This window comes from Corvus kubaryi, unplaced genomic scaffold, assembly GCF_017639235.1.
Source record: "Corvus kubaryi isolate FWS band 111438036 unplaced genomic scaffold, C.kubaryi_AGA036_p1.0 65344, whole genome shotgun sequence".
Lineage (NCBI taxonomy): Eukaryota > Metazoa > Chordata > Aves > Passeriformes > Corvidae > Corvus > Corvus kubaryi.
The window spans coordinates 51,582-67,561 of NW_024581927.1; the positions used below are offsets into that span (position 1 = coordinate 51,582).

At 37.9% G+C, this 15,980-nt stretch overlaps 1 protein-coding gene across 1 annotated transcript in view; it reads left to right on the top strand.

Moving 5' to 3' along the window:
• Positions 1–15,980, top strand: part of LOC121673299 (protein lin-9 homolog) — a 39,035-nt gene that overhangs the window by 12,887 nt on the left and 10,168 nt on the right. Inside the window, exons 4-10 of the mRNA XM_042046494.1 lie at positions 735–839; positions 2,674–2,807; positions 6,815–6,940; positions 11,764–11,921; positions 13,020–13,153; positions 14,122–14,241; positions 14,415–14,516. Coding sequence (XP_041902428.1) covers positions 735–839; positions 2,674–2,807; positions 6,815–6,940; positions 11,764–11,921; positions 13,020–13,153; positions 14,122–14,241; positions 14,415–14,516 — 879 coding nt within the window. The remainder of the gene's footprint in view (positions 1–734; positions 840–2,673; positions 2,808–6,814; positions 6,941–11,763; positions 11,922–13,019; positions 13,154–14,121; positions 14,242–14,414; positions 14,517–15,980) is intronic.

Genomic DNA, 15,980 nt, shown 5'->3' on the forward strand with positions numbered 1-15,980 from the left:
TGTCCTCACTGAAAGCAGGAGTCTTTTGTCATAAGGTCAGATGTTGAGGAATAACTAAATGAATTTTTTTCATGACACATTTGCAATATCATTTCTTGGTTTTAGTCATCCTTCTAATTCTGAGCTATAGCAGTACACAAGTAAATTTCACTTAGCATAAATTCTAAATTCTTTTTTTTGAGATTGTCACATAACTTATTCAAGATTTAGTTTCTTCAGACTCAAGCTTAGCATTTTGCTATGCAGATACTTCCAGTGAGTTAAAAAACCAACACACATCACTTTATTAGAAAATTCTTGCTAAAATTCTGTGCAGCTGAGAACATACAAAACAAATACAGTGTTTGAATAAACCTTTTTTTGATCCAAAGTTCAAAACAAATTGTTTAACAGATGTACTACTTATAACAAGGCAAGCTAGGATACACGAATGTTTAGACACCTAACTCTAATGGAAACAAGTGGGAGTTAGGCTCTAAATACTTCTGTAAAACTGGGCCAGCACTATAGTAATGGTTATAGTTAGAATTGGAAAAGCCTGGAATCTTGAACTCCTTCTTCTCTGTCCTTAGATCTCTAAGTGCTAGGAGGCACTGCTGATTGTGGACTGTGTGCCTGAAAACCAGCAGGTGGCAAGAGAAGAGGCATTTCATTCCTCTCACTGTGTATTCTCTGCATGATCAGAGAAATCGGGGTTTTTTCTTGTAATTCATTCCTAATTTTGTTTCTTACAGCCCTTCAGAAATTCAAAGCGAAGTCGACTCTTCAGTGAAGAAGATGACAGACAAATAAACACAAGGTCACCCAAAAGAAATCAGAAGGTTGCAATTGTTCCACAGGTACCTACATACGTGTATGGAGATATTTTTACCAAAAAGGGGAACAAGCCTATCTGTTTTAGTTGAAAATTGGAATATATTTGCTTTCCAAGTTGCATTTTTGGTTTGAATCTTCTGAGGAAAACTGTTGCTAGAAGTAAACCACAATTCAATCCTTACAGCTGGTTTCTTCAGTTTGTTTGTGGGAGTACCTTTCCTTTGTGATCCTGGTCATGAGCACCCAGAGCTAGAAAGAATTCCAGACTAATTTCCCATCATGCTCCTGCAAACAATCATCTCCTGTAGACAGCATAAATTTATTCAGCTTCAGTTTAAAACTGCCTAAGTTTCCTGCACTGATGACATAATGGAGAAGGCTGCTATAGAATTTAATGTATCCCAACAAGTTAGGCACTTGCTCTAGATTTGTAGCCTGTGTTCATGGTCAGCTTTACCTTCTTGATTCTGTAATGCTGAAGTCCTCAGTTCAAAGAGTTTGTTTGTATCCTCCCCTTGATTGTCAACTCCTTGATACAGCACGAAAGAGCAGCTGTAATTTGTCAGCCTTTATTTGCTATGATAGAAAGGGCAACATCTCTTAGTGAATTGTCTCTGTAGTACCTTTGTCATCCGCATCACTTCTCTGTGCCATCACCATATGAGCCTGAATTTACTTCATTGAAAAAGTACTATTTGAATACTGGTCTGATTTGCCTTCTTGAGCTGTGCTGTGCAGTGTCTGATGTGAAAAGCTTGGCACTCACCATTTAGCTGGGTCCGTTTTGCCAGAGCTGAGAACCATGACATTTCTCTTCATTACCATGATTTCTTAAGAGTACAAACACTTGGTAATGTTCTAAGCCCAGTTGTTTTGTGCTTAAATGTCTGATTCAGGAGGTCCAATGATTGATAGATAAATATTTGTGAGGGACTGCAGCTGTTGTAGTTCACAGATCTTGCTGTCCCGCTAGGCTTTGTTTCCTGGAGTTCCCGTGGCAGAAAGGGGACTTGTATCTAGCGCAGCAGGAGCCAGCAAGGTGCCTACCTTATGCTTTATCCTGTTATTGCTGCTACTAAAGTCCAAAATACTTTGAATGGTTGGGGAAGGATAACCGTTGATGATGGTATGGGGACCCAGTTTAATAGTCTGAAAAAGCTGTTATTTTTTGTAGAAACGTTTTTCTTTCTGTCTATTAAGACAGCCATCCTTGGAACAAAATTACAGAATTATTTTTTTATTTATAGTCTTGTTTAAACATGGGTCTCTGTATTATGCAAGCAGTTTAAGACAGTGTCTTTTCTCTGATTTATCAAATAGCTGTCAAATGTAGTTAAAACTTAATTGCTTCTGTCCATGCTAGTTTCTCTTGCAGTTTTCTAAGCAGAGACACTGTTCAAAGCTTTGGTTATTACATTCCTCTGCTGGCTTCATCCTCAGCTTAAGAAGAGTAAGCAAGAGTAGAAGCTCTAGTGCAAATGAGGCAGGTGCTGTTGCTGGCATCTGAGCTGCAGCACAAATTATGCTCACCTGAGACAGTCAGTGGGGCCTCAGAGTTTTGGAGTGTGTACGTATTTTAGTGCCATGCTGTTGTTACCAATAATGTGATTTTCAGTGCTGGAAAATATTTCTGTTAAAAGAGCTTTGTATGGAGATAATTGTATTGATCCTGTTAAAATTTGCAGTCTGTTCTGTTTGATTGCGTTGCTGATATAATGCAGTAAGGGCTGTTATAGATCTGTAAGAAAAAAATTGTCATGAAACAATATGTGCAGAATTTAATCAGAAAAATCTATTTTATTTGAATACTGACAAATACTAGACTGTGTTTAACTGTTTCTTTTTTTTACTACATAGAAGTTTAGTACAACAATGTCCACACCAGAAAAGAAAGTATCACAGAAGATTGGTTTACGGCTTCGTAACCTGCTCAAACTGCCCAAAGCTCACAAGTGGTGCATATACGAATGGTTCTATTCAAATATAGATAAGTATGTTTGCTTTGTATAATTGCCTCTTATTAGTATAGAAACAAGTAATTTTCTGAAATTGAGCTGTGTAGTTCCATACATTGGTTAGGTACTCCAAAGTTCATTCTTAAATTATTAGTAACTGAAAACTATTTTGTTTATTGGTGGTAGGTTTTTTCTTCTTTCCACTGAGCGACATATGTGCTCTTTGTTGTTTGCAACTAGCAACTTTAGAAAGTCTTCTATGGAAAGCTTTCCTTCATGGATATAATTTTCTTTTTATCACCTCTGCCTCTACCAGATACCAGATTTTATTCATAATGCTCTTAGCATCTGAAGCAGGAAGTAATCAGAACACTTAGACTTTTCTGAACCCTTGGATCAGTGTTATACAGAGGAGATAGGAAGGACACTGCTTCTTCATAAAGTGCTGCTTTTCTAAAAGGTGTAAATGTTGGTATGAAATATTTTTTCCCCATCATCCTGTTTTTATTGTGATCACTAACAGGGCTTCAGGCTGTGTCTGTTCCACTGTTGTCCAGATATCAGCATCTTTCTTGGATCTCCTAATGTATTTCCTAGACTGTTTCTGCAGTTTGTGCCTTGGAGTTTTTGGCACTTGTTCTCTTAATGCCACTAGCACAGTGGTGTGAATTGTTTAAAAGAACCAATTTAATTTCTTAAATGTAAAGAACATTATTGATGAATGGAGTCTTAAAATCTACTCTGGTTGACTAACAGATGAAACACGACTATTTAATATTCTAAAGAATGGCTTCAGAATTAACAAGCATTATTTTGCAGAATGCACAAACAAAATAATTACTGTTTTTCCTTCCTATTTTAATCACAATTGCTGTAGCTTTTTTCCTTAACTAGGAAGGCAGTCATAGCAATAGAAAAACATTTTGGCATATATTCATCAGAAGTGGAAAAATTAGATGTCCATTTTAGTTAGTTTTCAATTCATCATCTCTAGGATTTAATTCCTTTGAAAGAAGTAGTCTTTTCATGCCTTTCCCCCCCCTTACTTGAAAGAAAAAATGAACAAAACAAAAAGCCCAAACCCTACTTATTTCTAGGAGTAATTTTATTGTGGTACATTTTTAATGATGATTTTTACAACAGTCCAAGAATTTTTAGTTTATTCTTAAAGAATTGTCTGTGAAACTTTAGGTCTGTCAGTAGACTAGAATTTGAGTTTAGCAGGTAATTCTGAAAACCTCTTTGATAGTTATCAGTGTATGCAGTTGTGGTGGGTTGACCTTGGCCAGACACCAGGTGCTCATCAAAGCCACTCTCATCTGGACATGGGACAGAAAACGTAACAAGAGGGTCAAAGGCTGAGATAAGCACAGGGAGAGACCACACCAGTTACTCTCATGGGCAAAACAGACTTGATTTTGGGAAATTAGTTTAATTTATTACCAATGAAATCAGAGTAGGGTAATGAGAAATAAAACCAAATCTTAAAAACACCTTCCCTCCACACCTCCCTTCTTCTCAAGCTTTATTCCCAGTTCTCTGTTCTCTACATCCTACACCCCATAAGCACAGGGAGACAGGGAATGGGAGTTCTGGTAAACTCATCACACACAGTCTCTGCTGCTCCCTCCTCCTCTGGGGGGGAGGAATCCTCACACTCGCATGGGAGCCAGTCCTTTACAAATTTCTCCAACGTGAGTCCTTCCCATGGGCTGCAGTTCTTCAGAAACTGCTCCAGTGTGGGGCCCTTCCAGGAGATGAACTCCTTCAGGAATAGACTGCTTCAGTGTGGGTCCCCCACGGAGTTACAAGTCCTGCCAGAAAACCTGCTCCAGTATGGGCTCTTCTCCATGGGTCCACAGGTCCTGCCAGGAGCCTGCCCCAGTGTGGGCTTCCCATGGGTTCACAGCCTCCTTTGGGCACCCACCTGCTCCAGCATGGGGCCCTCCATGGGCTGCAGGGGCACAGCTGCTTCACCATGGCTCCATGAGGAGTGTCTGCTCTGGTGCCTGGAGCACTCCTTCCCCGACCTTGGTTTGGTGTCTGCAGAGCTGTTTCTCTCAGCTGCTCTTACTTCTCTGTCCTGCTGCAATTGCACAGGGTTTTTTTCCCCTTCCTAACTATGTTATTGCAGAGGCTCGACCACCATCGCCGAGTGGTTCAGCCTTGGCCAAGGGTGGGTCCACAGCTGGTTCTGCTGGATATAGGAGAAGCTTCCAGCTGCTTCCAGCAGCTTCTCGAAGAAGCCACCCCTGCAGCCCTCCTCTGCCAAAACCTTGCCTTGCAAATTAAAAACAGCTTGTAATGCTCATAAGATACGATCACGTTAAGATATTATAATATGGTTTACTAAGAGACGGTATATCTTTGGAAGAAAAACTTTGATCTCTCTTGTTTGGAGTGATACAATTCAGACTTAATGAGAAGCTTAAAAAAGTTTAAATTGTAGAGTTGTCAACAAAATATGGCTCACTGTACAAGTCTCTGAATATTTTAGTTAAGTTATTGCATCCAAAATTGAAATAGTCAAATAAAATGCTGTGTCTGCTGTAAGTTTTTGAAATATTTTTATTTCTACAACTGTCATCTGCAGTTATTAGATTACTGAAGCTGTTTCATTTGGATTCTCTGTACACTGCTGCAGAGGACTGTTTTTTGTGAAGTCCCATTGATTTTGGACATGCAGAGACTTCTGAAGTGCTACTTACTACTACAGTGATCACAGGCCCTGAGCAGGTGCAGCTGTAACTTGCTTACATCATTTTCCAGAGCTTCTAAGCTTGTGGATGCTGTGGGTTTAGAGTTTGCCTCCTTAAGGACAAGTGTTAGTAAGAACAATCCAATACAGGTTATCTTTCTCAAAAAAAACCCCAAAAAACCCAAGCAAAATAGTTGTTCTTTATACAGATATCTTATGTTAGCAATAGTAAATACGGATAAAATGAAACTCTCGTATGCTCTTCCTTGTCTGTTTCCTGAGCCTCATTGATCATTCTTTGTGTTTTCCTTTCACTTCATGCCACAGTTGCAGATCCTCTGGCTGCAAAACTGTTCTCTTCCATTCTTGCCCGAGTCTCCTCATATCTGTGCATCTTTCCCCTCTCCTGCCACCCCAGACACTCAGTTGAAAGCAGTGTTGCTTCCAAGACCCTCTTTGTTCTGTGCTTGGGTATATTCTTCTCCAAACCCCAGTGCCCTGCAGAGGGTGGAAAGAAGCAGCTTTATCCAGGATGCAGTTATCCTTTTGTTCTCGCCAGGAGGGATCTTTTCAGTTGCACGTAGTCTTTAATGATTAACCTTCTGTTAGATGGCATATCTGTTGCTGCTCCCTTGTCTCCTGAGCCTAAGAAGGATGTGGTACTACAAAGAAAAAGGCAGTCATAGAACAGAGATAGAGATGGGTCACAGCATCAGAGAGAAATTCCTGAGTTGTGTAGGTCTGTTCTCTGAACTGTCACTTCTCTCATACTGATCCTCTGCTTCACCATGGGGTCATACAATAGAAGTCTCACCTGTACAGCTGTAGAGAATGATGAGTTGGTTCAATTTCCTGTATTTTGGAACCCTCTGTTGAGAATCTGAGTTACGATTGAATGAATTGATGAAAAAAGGTACTGTCTGTCTGTTTCTCAGTACCACATTGTCCTTCCCTTTATTCTCAGTATTTCACTCTCTGGTTTCCTTCAGTGTGTTGCAGTATCCCCCTGACACTGAGCTGGCTCTGCTGAAGTTCCATTTGGTGCCTTTATATACATTACAGAGCAGGATGAATTATGTGTGTTTCTCTGTAGTGACTAGAGAGAGGAACATTTTTAAATGTCAGTGATAGTAAGGTTCAAAGAACAATAGTCCTGGAAACTTCCTGATTTTGTTTTTGCCTGAATTTATTTCAGGTTAAAATTGTTCTTTGAATAGGAGTGTCTCATTTATGTGACTAATTTATACTATTTTTTCAGTGTACTTCTTATGACGGATGTTTTTTGAAATCTCGTGACAAAAGTTTACCAAGTGTGGTTAACATAGGACTAATTATGTTTCAACAGGCCACTATTTGAAGGAGATAATGACTTCTGTATATGCCTGAAAGAATCTTTTCCAACTTTGAAAACCAGAAAGTTGACAAGAGTAGAATGGGGGAAAATCAGGCGATTAATGGGAAAACCACGGAGGTAATTTTATCTTTCTTTTCTTTCAGCTAATACCTACATGTAATTTTGATGTTACTGGAATTGTTTATTTTAAAATAATTTTGCATTCAAATAGTAGAACAAAACAATATCTTAAGAGTAGTAAAACTCATTTTATTAGGTGTTCTCTGAGCACCTCTCTTCCCCCACACTCCCTATTCCTTAAATGCATGTGTCCATGTAGTTCTCATGAGTCCATGCTTGAAATGTTCTCTTCCCACTCCTGATAACTGGGTGTCCAAGCTAGGATGTGTTGAAGTTGTTATTGTATCTTCTATACTGCAGTGCTTCCTGGCCTGGGAGAACTGGCCAATTTTTCACTATGGGGGTTTTTTTTAAGTCTATAACTAGCTCTTCATGAGGAAAACAAGTGCACATTTTCACCTCATTTAGTTTATTATTGTTTTTAAATCATTTTCTAGATCTTCAGTTTTTCCTAGATTAGCTATCAAAACAGAGAAGAGATAGAGTCACCCATAAAATATTGTCCATCTTAGAGAAGTAGCCAGAATTTAATGAAGGACATAGGGTTTTTTTCTAATTTAGAATTTTTAATTCTTAAACCCTCTGATTCAGCTCAGCCTTTTCACAAAACCTACACAATTTAACCTAGAGAAGGCTAAGGGAGGATCTCATTTTTGTGCATAACTATTTGAAGGGAAGACAGAGAGAAGATAGGGCCAGGTTTTTTTCCAGCATTATCTGGAGACAGGAAAAGAGGGAGTGGGCACAAGTGAGGTGGTAGAATCTCCATCCTTAGATGTATTCAAAGGTTCTCTGGACATGGTCCTGGGAAGCCTCCTGGAGGTGATTCTGCTGGAGGGGTTGGAGGAGATAACCTTCAGAGGTCCTTCCAAACTCAACCACCCTGTCATTGTGTAAGTAGTGTTTCATAAATAAATCAGCCTTTTATTTCTGTAAATGCAAATACTAAAGCACTGAATCCATTTCTTCATAGATTGCTGAGTCAGATTATATTTTGCATGATGGAGACCATTTCACCTTCTGTACCTGCAAACAACATAAGTAAAAACCGTCAGTCAAGGGAAGGCAGCAGAGCCAGCTTGAAAACAGCTCCTCTTAGGAAGATGTTCATGTAATTTGAGCTTAACTTAGATAGCTTTTCATTCCTTTGTTGTCATGCTTCCCACTGAGAGAGAAATGGTGTATTTGGAGGTTAAGTCATCAGTTTCTCGTTTGACTTTTGCCAAAAGTGGTTACCTCTCTAAAAGATCAGCTTGCCTCATTCAGCAGTCTGGTGGACCATTGATAAAACTTCAGAGTCTTAGAATGGTTTGGGTTGGAAGAGACCTTAAGGATTGTCTGGTTCCAATGGGAGTTGGGGTCAGGGGATGCACTGGGCAGGGAACCTTGTCTAGATCAGATTGCAAAACCCCATCCAACCTGGTGGGTTGCAAACTTCCTTTCAGTTTTCAGGGGTTCTTTGGGTTGGTTTTTTGCCCTTTTTTTTTTTTTTTTGCCATGGGGAGAGTGGTTTGGGATTTCATTTGGGGGTTTTTGTTCAGCTATCATAGAGTTCTTTTTTTAAAAAAGACATTCATGCCAAAGGAACCAAAGGTCTAAATGGGCAGGAAATTGTTTTATCTGAATTTTGAAGTAGAAACGTTTGACTTCATAAAGAGTCTGATTGTTTGTTAACAAAAACTTTGAGTTACTGCTTTATAGCAAAATAAAATAAGCATTCCTGTTTGCTTTTTATTTCTTAATTAATTTTTTTTTAAAATCACTGGTAGTCTTCAAGATGTCAGAAGTAGTCTTTGGCCTTAGTTTTAAAAGACTTTGAAGTATTCTAAATAATTTAAATGCTTTTTCAAGACAATTTTAATCTACTTCTAGAGCAAAGATTATTTTTATTTTGCCATTGTGTTGGAAATTTCTCCTGTCTGTCCTCGTCGTATGGAGATAAGCTATAATACCATGTCAACACTGATATCTCCCCATGAGAGATTAAAAAAAATAATTAAGACATTTTGCACCCGCAGTGTTGATGACAGAGGATAATAATGTCTCTGAGTGATAGTTCTGCACGTGGTTGTCATCTTTTTTTTTGTTTAAATATATTGTAGTATTCTCTTATGTCTGCTGCTACCTTAAATGTCCTATCACACATCAACAGTGTGTTTGATTGGCACAGCAGTATTCTTCATGAGAGCCTGCAAAGCTTGTAAGATTCCAGTAGACTGTGGGGAAAGATATGCTCCAAGAAAAGGAAGAGGTAATAGTTTGTGTACTCTGTGTGAACTTAATTGGGCTTGTGGAATAGCAGTGGATATGAATTAAGCTTAGATATGCTTGTCCTACCACTACACGATGGTGGTGATTCCTCTGTGATTCAAATTCTCATGAGCAACGTAGAAACTGAGAAGAATGTTCAGCATCTTAAGAAGTCTCTACAGAAAACTAATGAGATTGCAATTTTGATCTGTACCATAGTTTTAATCTTCATTTTTTCATAGGAGGCATGAAGATGGGATAATCTTTTTAAATGCATTTGGGGAACGTTGGGTTGGAGGTTTCCTTTAACAGAAGCCAGAAATACATTTCAAATACCTTCTGCATCCATAGTTACAGCATTTGGGACAGAGACTTTAAGACCATCCGAGCTGTCAGTAAAGCAGTAGTTGCTGTTGTAGGGACCTTCGAAGGTCAGTGATTAGTATGTCAGCATTTGAATTGGCATTTCTAAGAGCATGAGTCAAAAAACATCAGGTGATATTTGCCATTCCTGATGCAAGACCCTGGACAGGATTAGAAGGACTAATATGAAGTCTATATTGCTTTGTTTCTTTTTTCTTTTTTCCCTATTTTGTTGTCTTGCTGTGGTTAGCCACCCTTCTCCTCAATGGAGTTGAAAAGGTCTGACCTGCATTTTGCAACTTGATATTCACAGCCCACTGCAAACATTATTTCACACCTGTTCCTCCCAGTAGTACATATGAAGTCAATAGCATCAATAAATGACAATATCCAAGGAAGCTCTGCGTAAGTGTCCCAACCACCATCCCTTTCTATCTCTGCCATATCCCTTTCCAGATGCTTTAAATTCCTAATGAGGACCACTGGAATAATACATAATTGTGGGTAAACACATTCTGCTCTTCGGTGGTGAACTGGTGAGTGGGACACACACCTGCAGCCTCAATCTACAACAGAATTGCTAGGCTATACAAAGACTAGTGGTGATTTTTGTGGTGATAGTGATTGGAAGCCTCATATGGGAACCTTCGGTGCAGTGCATTACTGCATTACGTGACAAAAGTACCTCACAGCTTCAGTTCATTCTTGCTTCTGTTTTTTTCCCATGTCTTGCTTAGGACGAGGATCTCATTATGTTAACACCGGGACAAAACAGGTGGCGTATGCCCCATAAAACTTAGAAAACACAGATAAAAGGCAAATGATCTGTGCATATAGAGTGTGAAACTGCTGGTCAGTGTGAAAGAAAATGGTCTCGGCATCCTGGCAGCTTAGTGCTTACAGCCTTCTTGTACATAATGCCATGAAGAGAAATTGTGGAGAAAAGTGAAAGGGCTTGGTGGAACTCTCCCAGTGAGGGGTATACAGAAGAAAGCATAAGAATGTTTGTTTCTGCATATAATAAGAGAGTAGTAGACGCAGACTTGGAAAAAGGAGCTGACTGCTTAGTACTGAGTGAGAGATGACTGAGGAACATCTTGAAGGAATTTAAATCAGAAAATAATTTGTAGCGTAGAAGAGGGAACCAGCAGCAGAGTTGACAGTGTCTTCTAAAATAACTTCATAAAATAGAACTTCTTATTGATCAGTAATCAATATATAACAGAATGAGTTCCACAGAAAATGTTTAATTTGCATTTGACTGCAGTAAAGCAATTAACAAAGGTGGCAAATTATTTGATAAATAACTTTCTGCAATCAGACAGACTTAAAATAGCATTTGTGCACCTTTTTTAATTACTTCTTTCATTGATACAAGAATGAAGAAACTTTTTTTAGTAAGGAATGAGAGAGAGGATTGAGTCCTTACAGTCTTTTTGCTTTCAGTATCTCCCTCATGAATCTTGCCTATTCAGTAGGTTAGAAGTGAAAATTAGTAAAAAGTAAGCACTTTGGGAATGAGCCTTCTATCTTTTAGATTGCATTTTAAGAGTGACCTACCCCCCAAAATGGGGAGGGGGACTACTACAGATGATCCAATTTTACACAGTAGCCCAAGATCAAACAAATCTGTACTTCTCGGAACAGTTCATCTGCATAATGAAGATTTTGGGGCTGAGCTGTGCTCTGCACAGGTGCAAGGAGATTAGAGAGAGAAGTGCCCTTTTATGTGCTGAGTCTGGTGCCCTTTCACACTAAGTTAGTTTAATTGAGCTCATAAGCACACGTGAAAGGGATCTCCTGTGTATCAGTAAGTGCTGGCAGCCAGGGCTCTCACAGGACTCTCTCTCACGTGCATTGAACTGGCATCCTGAGTAGGCTGGGGCCAGCTTTAGCTTTGTTCTGGCACCAGGTGGATCCTCATAAGAAAAGTCCTCAAAAGTTGTACTCTTTGGATATGCTAGTGCAACAGCTAGTGTTCCTGAGTATTATTTTAAAATAGACTCTTATCTTAAGAGTGGGAATTTTGAGGAGTAAGATTGTCTAAATGCGTTAAACGGAATTTTTTTTCTCTTGAGCACATCACCCCAAACCTTTTCATTTTCTCTCCCTGATTTTTCAAACTGTGCCAATTTATTTGATGTGCCTTCACGTATATATGTTTTCAGTGATGAATTTCAGTATAATTTTATCTAATTATATTGTAGGTGTTCCTCTGCATTCTTTGAGGAAGAGAGGTCAGCATTAAAACAGAAACGGCAGAAAATCAGACTCTTGCAGCAGCGGAAAGTTGCGGATCTTTCACAGTTCAAAGATCTTCCAGAAGATATTCCATTACCGCTTGTAATAGGAACAAAAGTCACAGGTGATTTCTTAAAAATAAACAAAAAAGCAGCCAAGTGTGTTTTGCAAAGATTTTAGTAAGTCATAATACACTTAAAGCACATAATTATTATAAATGTAAAACATCAAAAATTATATGGTTTTTTGTTAGTTCATTGAGAAGGTGCTTGTGAAGATTAGGTAGTATTTTTAAAACAGTGATAAGGTTTTGAGGTGCAAACTTAGTATGGCTTATTATTTCTGCTGTTCAAATTGTAGGGTTTTTTACATGTCTAGTATATCTAACAAATTTTGGAGAGAGAGAGAGATGCTTATTTTCAAAATATTGAGTGTTGTCTGAGTTTAAAATCTGACCTAATATAAAACTTGAGCTTCATCCATAAATATAAAACTGTTTTGAAACAGATATACAATTGATATTGCATTGTAGTTAGACATGTATGCTAAACATGACATTGCCTTACTAAAAAAGCTTAACCATAACTGAGGAGGGAATGTTGTTGAAAACATTCCACAGGTTTTGTCTAGTTTTTTGAAATTTTTAATTCCTCCCTACTGTCTGATTTTGGTCCAGGTGCTTTTCACTTCAGCATGTCCTATTCAGGCCACTACTGTTTGTTGCATTTTTTGTGTTCAACAGCACTGCCCTTAGTTCTTGCTGAGGAGCAGGTGTGCAGCACACTGCCTCTCCTCACTCTTCTAAACCTGTATCCTTGAGCTGCCTTTCGCACTGTCTTTTGCTAAATACACAGTCATCAGAGGAGGTGTTCAGAGAGAAATGCTGTGCAAAATCATCTGGAAATTGATTTTTGCCTGCAAAATCTGTCTGTCAGAAGGTATTGGGTATGAAATAAAGGGAGTTACATGGACAAAAGTGTAGTGCTAAGGATTAGATTTGGGAAATATTTGACCTGCAAACTTAAATTTTGTAAAAATTCGGTAATATTTCTATTACATACTTTTTTTTTCTGAGTTTGCTTTTTTTTTTTTCCATTTAATCTGTGGGCTTTAAGTATACATATAAAGAATTGCTTGCAAAAGATGTAATAAATCTGGTTTTGTTATTTGTATCATAGCATTGCAATATTTGGTTTCTTGGTTCTTGTGTTGTTTTTTTAAGCACGTTTGCGAGGTGTCCATGATGGTCTGTTCACTGGACAGATAGATGCTGTAGACACTCTTAATGCTACCTACAGAGTGACTTTTGACAGGGCAGGTCTTGGAACACACACAGTCCCAGATTATGAAGTTCTTGTAAGTATTAATGACACATTCTAAAAGTAGCTGTAATAAGAAAATTAAATAAAAAATTCCACAATGATATGCTTTAATTAAAAATAAGAAAATAGAACATACTACACCCAGGTGGTATTGTCATAAAGTGGAAACAAGCGTAACTGATGCATGGGAAGTTCCAGGATAATGAACTTTTACTGCTTATGGTTTTACAGAACAGGATAACCCTCTATGATTAAAGCATAATGGTTCAGGGTGGAATAATTTAGACCAACCTATAATAGACCAACTATTATAGGCTGTTATAATAGCCTGAGTTCAATATGAAGAAATACAATGAGTAGTATAAGATCCCAAAGAAAAATCTGCAATGAGATTCTGCCAGGATTTGCAGAAATTGTTTAAGAGACCTTGGCCCTTTGTAATGTGGTAAAGCCAGGAAAGGCCTATGGAAGTTGCAAACAAGTATTATGAGTTGATTGAACTTGATTTTGAAATTTCTTGTGCTAATGAACCTACCTGGGAGGATTTTTTTTTTTGGTCAAACAACTGAAGATTATTTCCCAGCTCCTAGGCTTTGTTCCTGCCAGACAGTCCAGCCTAGACTGCAAGATTTCTGGAGGACCTCACTTTCTTTTGTATCTTATGTGGTGTTGGATCTACGTAATTCCTCTAGTCTCTGCCATTGTCTGAGTTTGGAGCCTCTGCTGAACTCCTGTACAGTAGTTTGTCTGCCAAAAGTATTTTTGGAAATCTTCATGCAGGTTTTATTTGCTGGGATGCCAGAACACTTTGAAAACTCCAGCAATACATTAGGATTTTGAAGCTCCTGCCTAAACCAAAAGCAAAATGTTAATCTTTTCATGCTGTTGGGTTGGGGCGTGGATGGGCACGGCTAGTCCAGATTCCAGAAATAAATTATGTGTTCCAAAAGGGTAAAAATTAATCAGACACTGAAGTATAGCCTTCCTTTCCCTGTCTGGCAGAGTAATGAGCCTCATGAAACCATGCCAATTGCTGCCTTTGGACAGAAACAGCGGCCTTCGCGCTTCTTCATGACTCCTCCCCGATTGCCATACACACCTTCGCTCCAGTCTCCAATCACAGTAAGTTACGTTTTTTCATGTGGTATTAATCACTGAAGTATTTTTAATACATGTTGAAGCTGTTACCTTAAACAGTTTTTGAGATTAATTTTCCGAGGTTACTTAGCAAGATCAAGATTTTAGCAAAGCCCTCTAAAAAGAAGCTATTAATTGAAATGTTTTATCCTTTATAGGACAGTGATCCTTTATTAGGACAATCTTCATGGAAAAACAAAATTTCAGGCACAGATAGTGAAACACTAGGAGGCTTTCCAGTAGAATTCCTCATTCAAGTGGTAAGTGTTGACTGCAGCTCTTAGTTTTGTTCTTTATTGTCCTTTTGTGTTTATTCTGCCAATTCTTCTGCAGTTGAATGGCCTTCTGTTAGTTTATGACAGATATGGTAATATCCAAATTAACTTTTGAAGAGATGTTAATATTTGTTTTTTATTCTTCCCTTCTTAATTTTCACACTTGTTTATAACCTTTGAAATATTGTGCTTTTCAGACCACAGAGGTCTTCGAAAGTGTCTTATTTTCCCAGCTCTACCATTTTGTCTTAAAAAAGTATTATTTCTACATGCAAACCTTAAGACTTTTTTATTTATTTAAAATATACTTTCATTGTCCAAAGAACATTTGCCTATATGCATTATTATACATATTCTATGTTATATAATGTCCTACCCTCTTGGAGAAGAAAAGCAGCTCTCATTTCCATGCAAGCAAACCTTCATGTTATAGATAGCATAACTACATAGAAAACACTTTTTTGTCTTCACCTTTATGAAATAATTCCTCAGTGTTTTTTGTACACCAGTTCAGAAGAGCACAGACAAGTAATGTTAGGAAGCTGAGCTTCACTGAATATTAAAACACACTGAAGCATTTTCCAGAATGATGGAAGAGTGTAATTGCCCATGTTGGCTTAGCTTAAGATCAGTGATTGAAGCCTTTAACAAGGAAAGCAGTTTTGAACATGCCAAAGGAGATTGGAATGATTCATGTTTAAAATATTAAGAACTGAGAAATAATATTACTGAATGCTCAGATTTTAAAGTCTGTGTAATTGGTCAAAAGAATAAATTTGTGTCTGTAGCTCACATGACACTCACATTTGGGCCATTCAACATAATGCATTTTATTTGACAGAATCATCTATTCAGCTTTTTTTAGAGGAAACTTGTATGAAGCTCATTTTGAAAATGGTGGCTTGGCATCTAGCTTACTAAGAAAATTTAAAATAGACATAGTTGCTATAACATGAATTATGGTAAAATTGAATACACAAAAGATACAGTCTTCATGCAGCTAAACAGTATCTGCTGCTGTTCTCCTATATGAGTCACAGAGTATGATCAGTGAAACTAGATAACTAAGGTGTGTTGAGCTTTACAACTACTTAGTGACCTGTTTATGATACTGTTTCTGTATTTTAAATATGAAAACATGTGATTTGTCAGTCATGTTTGGTTGTATATTACTGCTCAGTATAAGGAAATCTAAGTTTTGCAAGTATAGGCCTCTTGCTTGTATTACAAATGGTGGCATTTTACAAAGATACCACATAAATATGTATTTTTGCTTGAAGATTTTCAAAATACTTTGAACAAAATCAATCCACAGATTTTTGGCGTTTGTCTATTGAGCAACAACAAAGAATCACAGGGCTTAAGCATTTATGGAAGGAGTTGAAGCATTATTTTTAAGAATCAATTTTTTAATTAGAAGTTTGAGGAGGTACTGGAATTTGGTGCTGT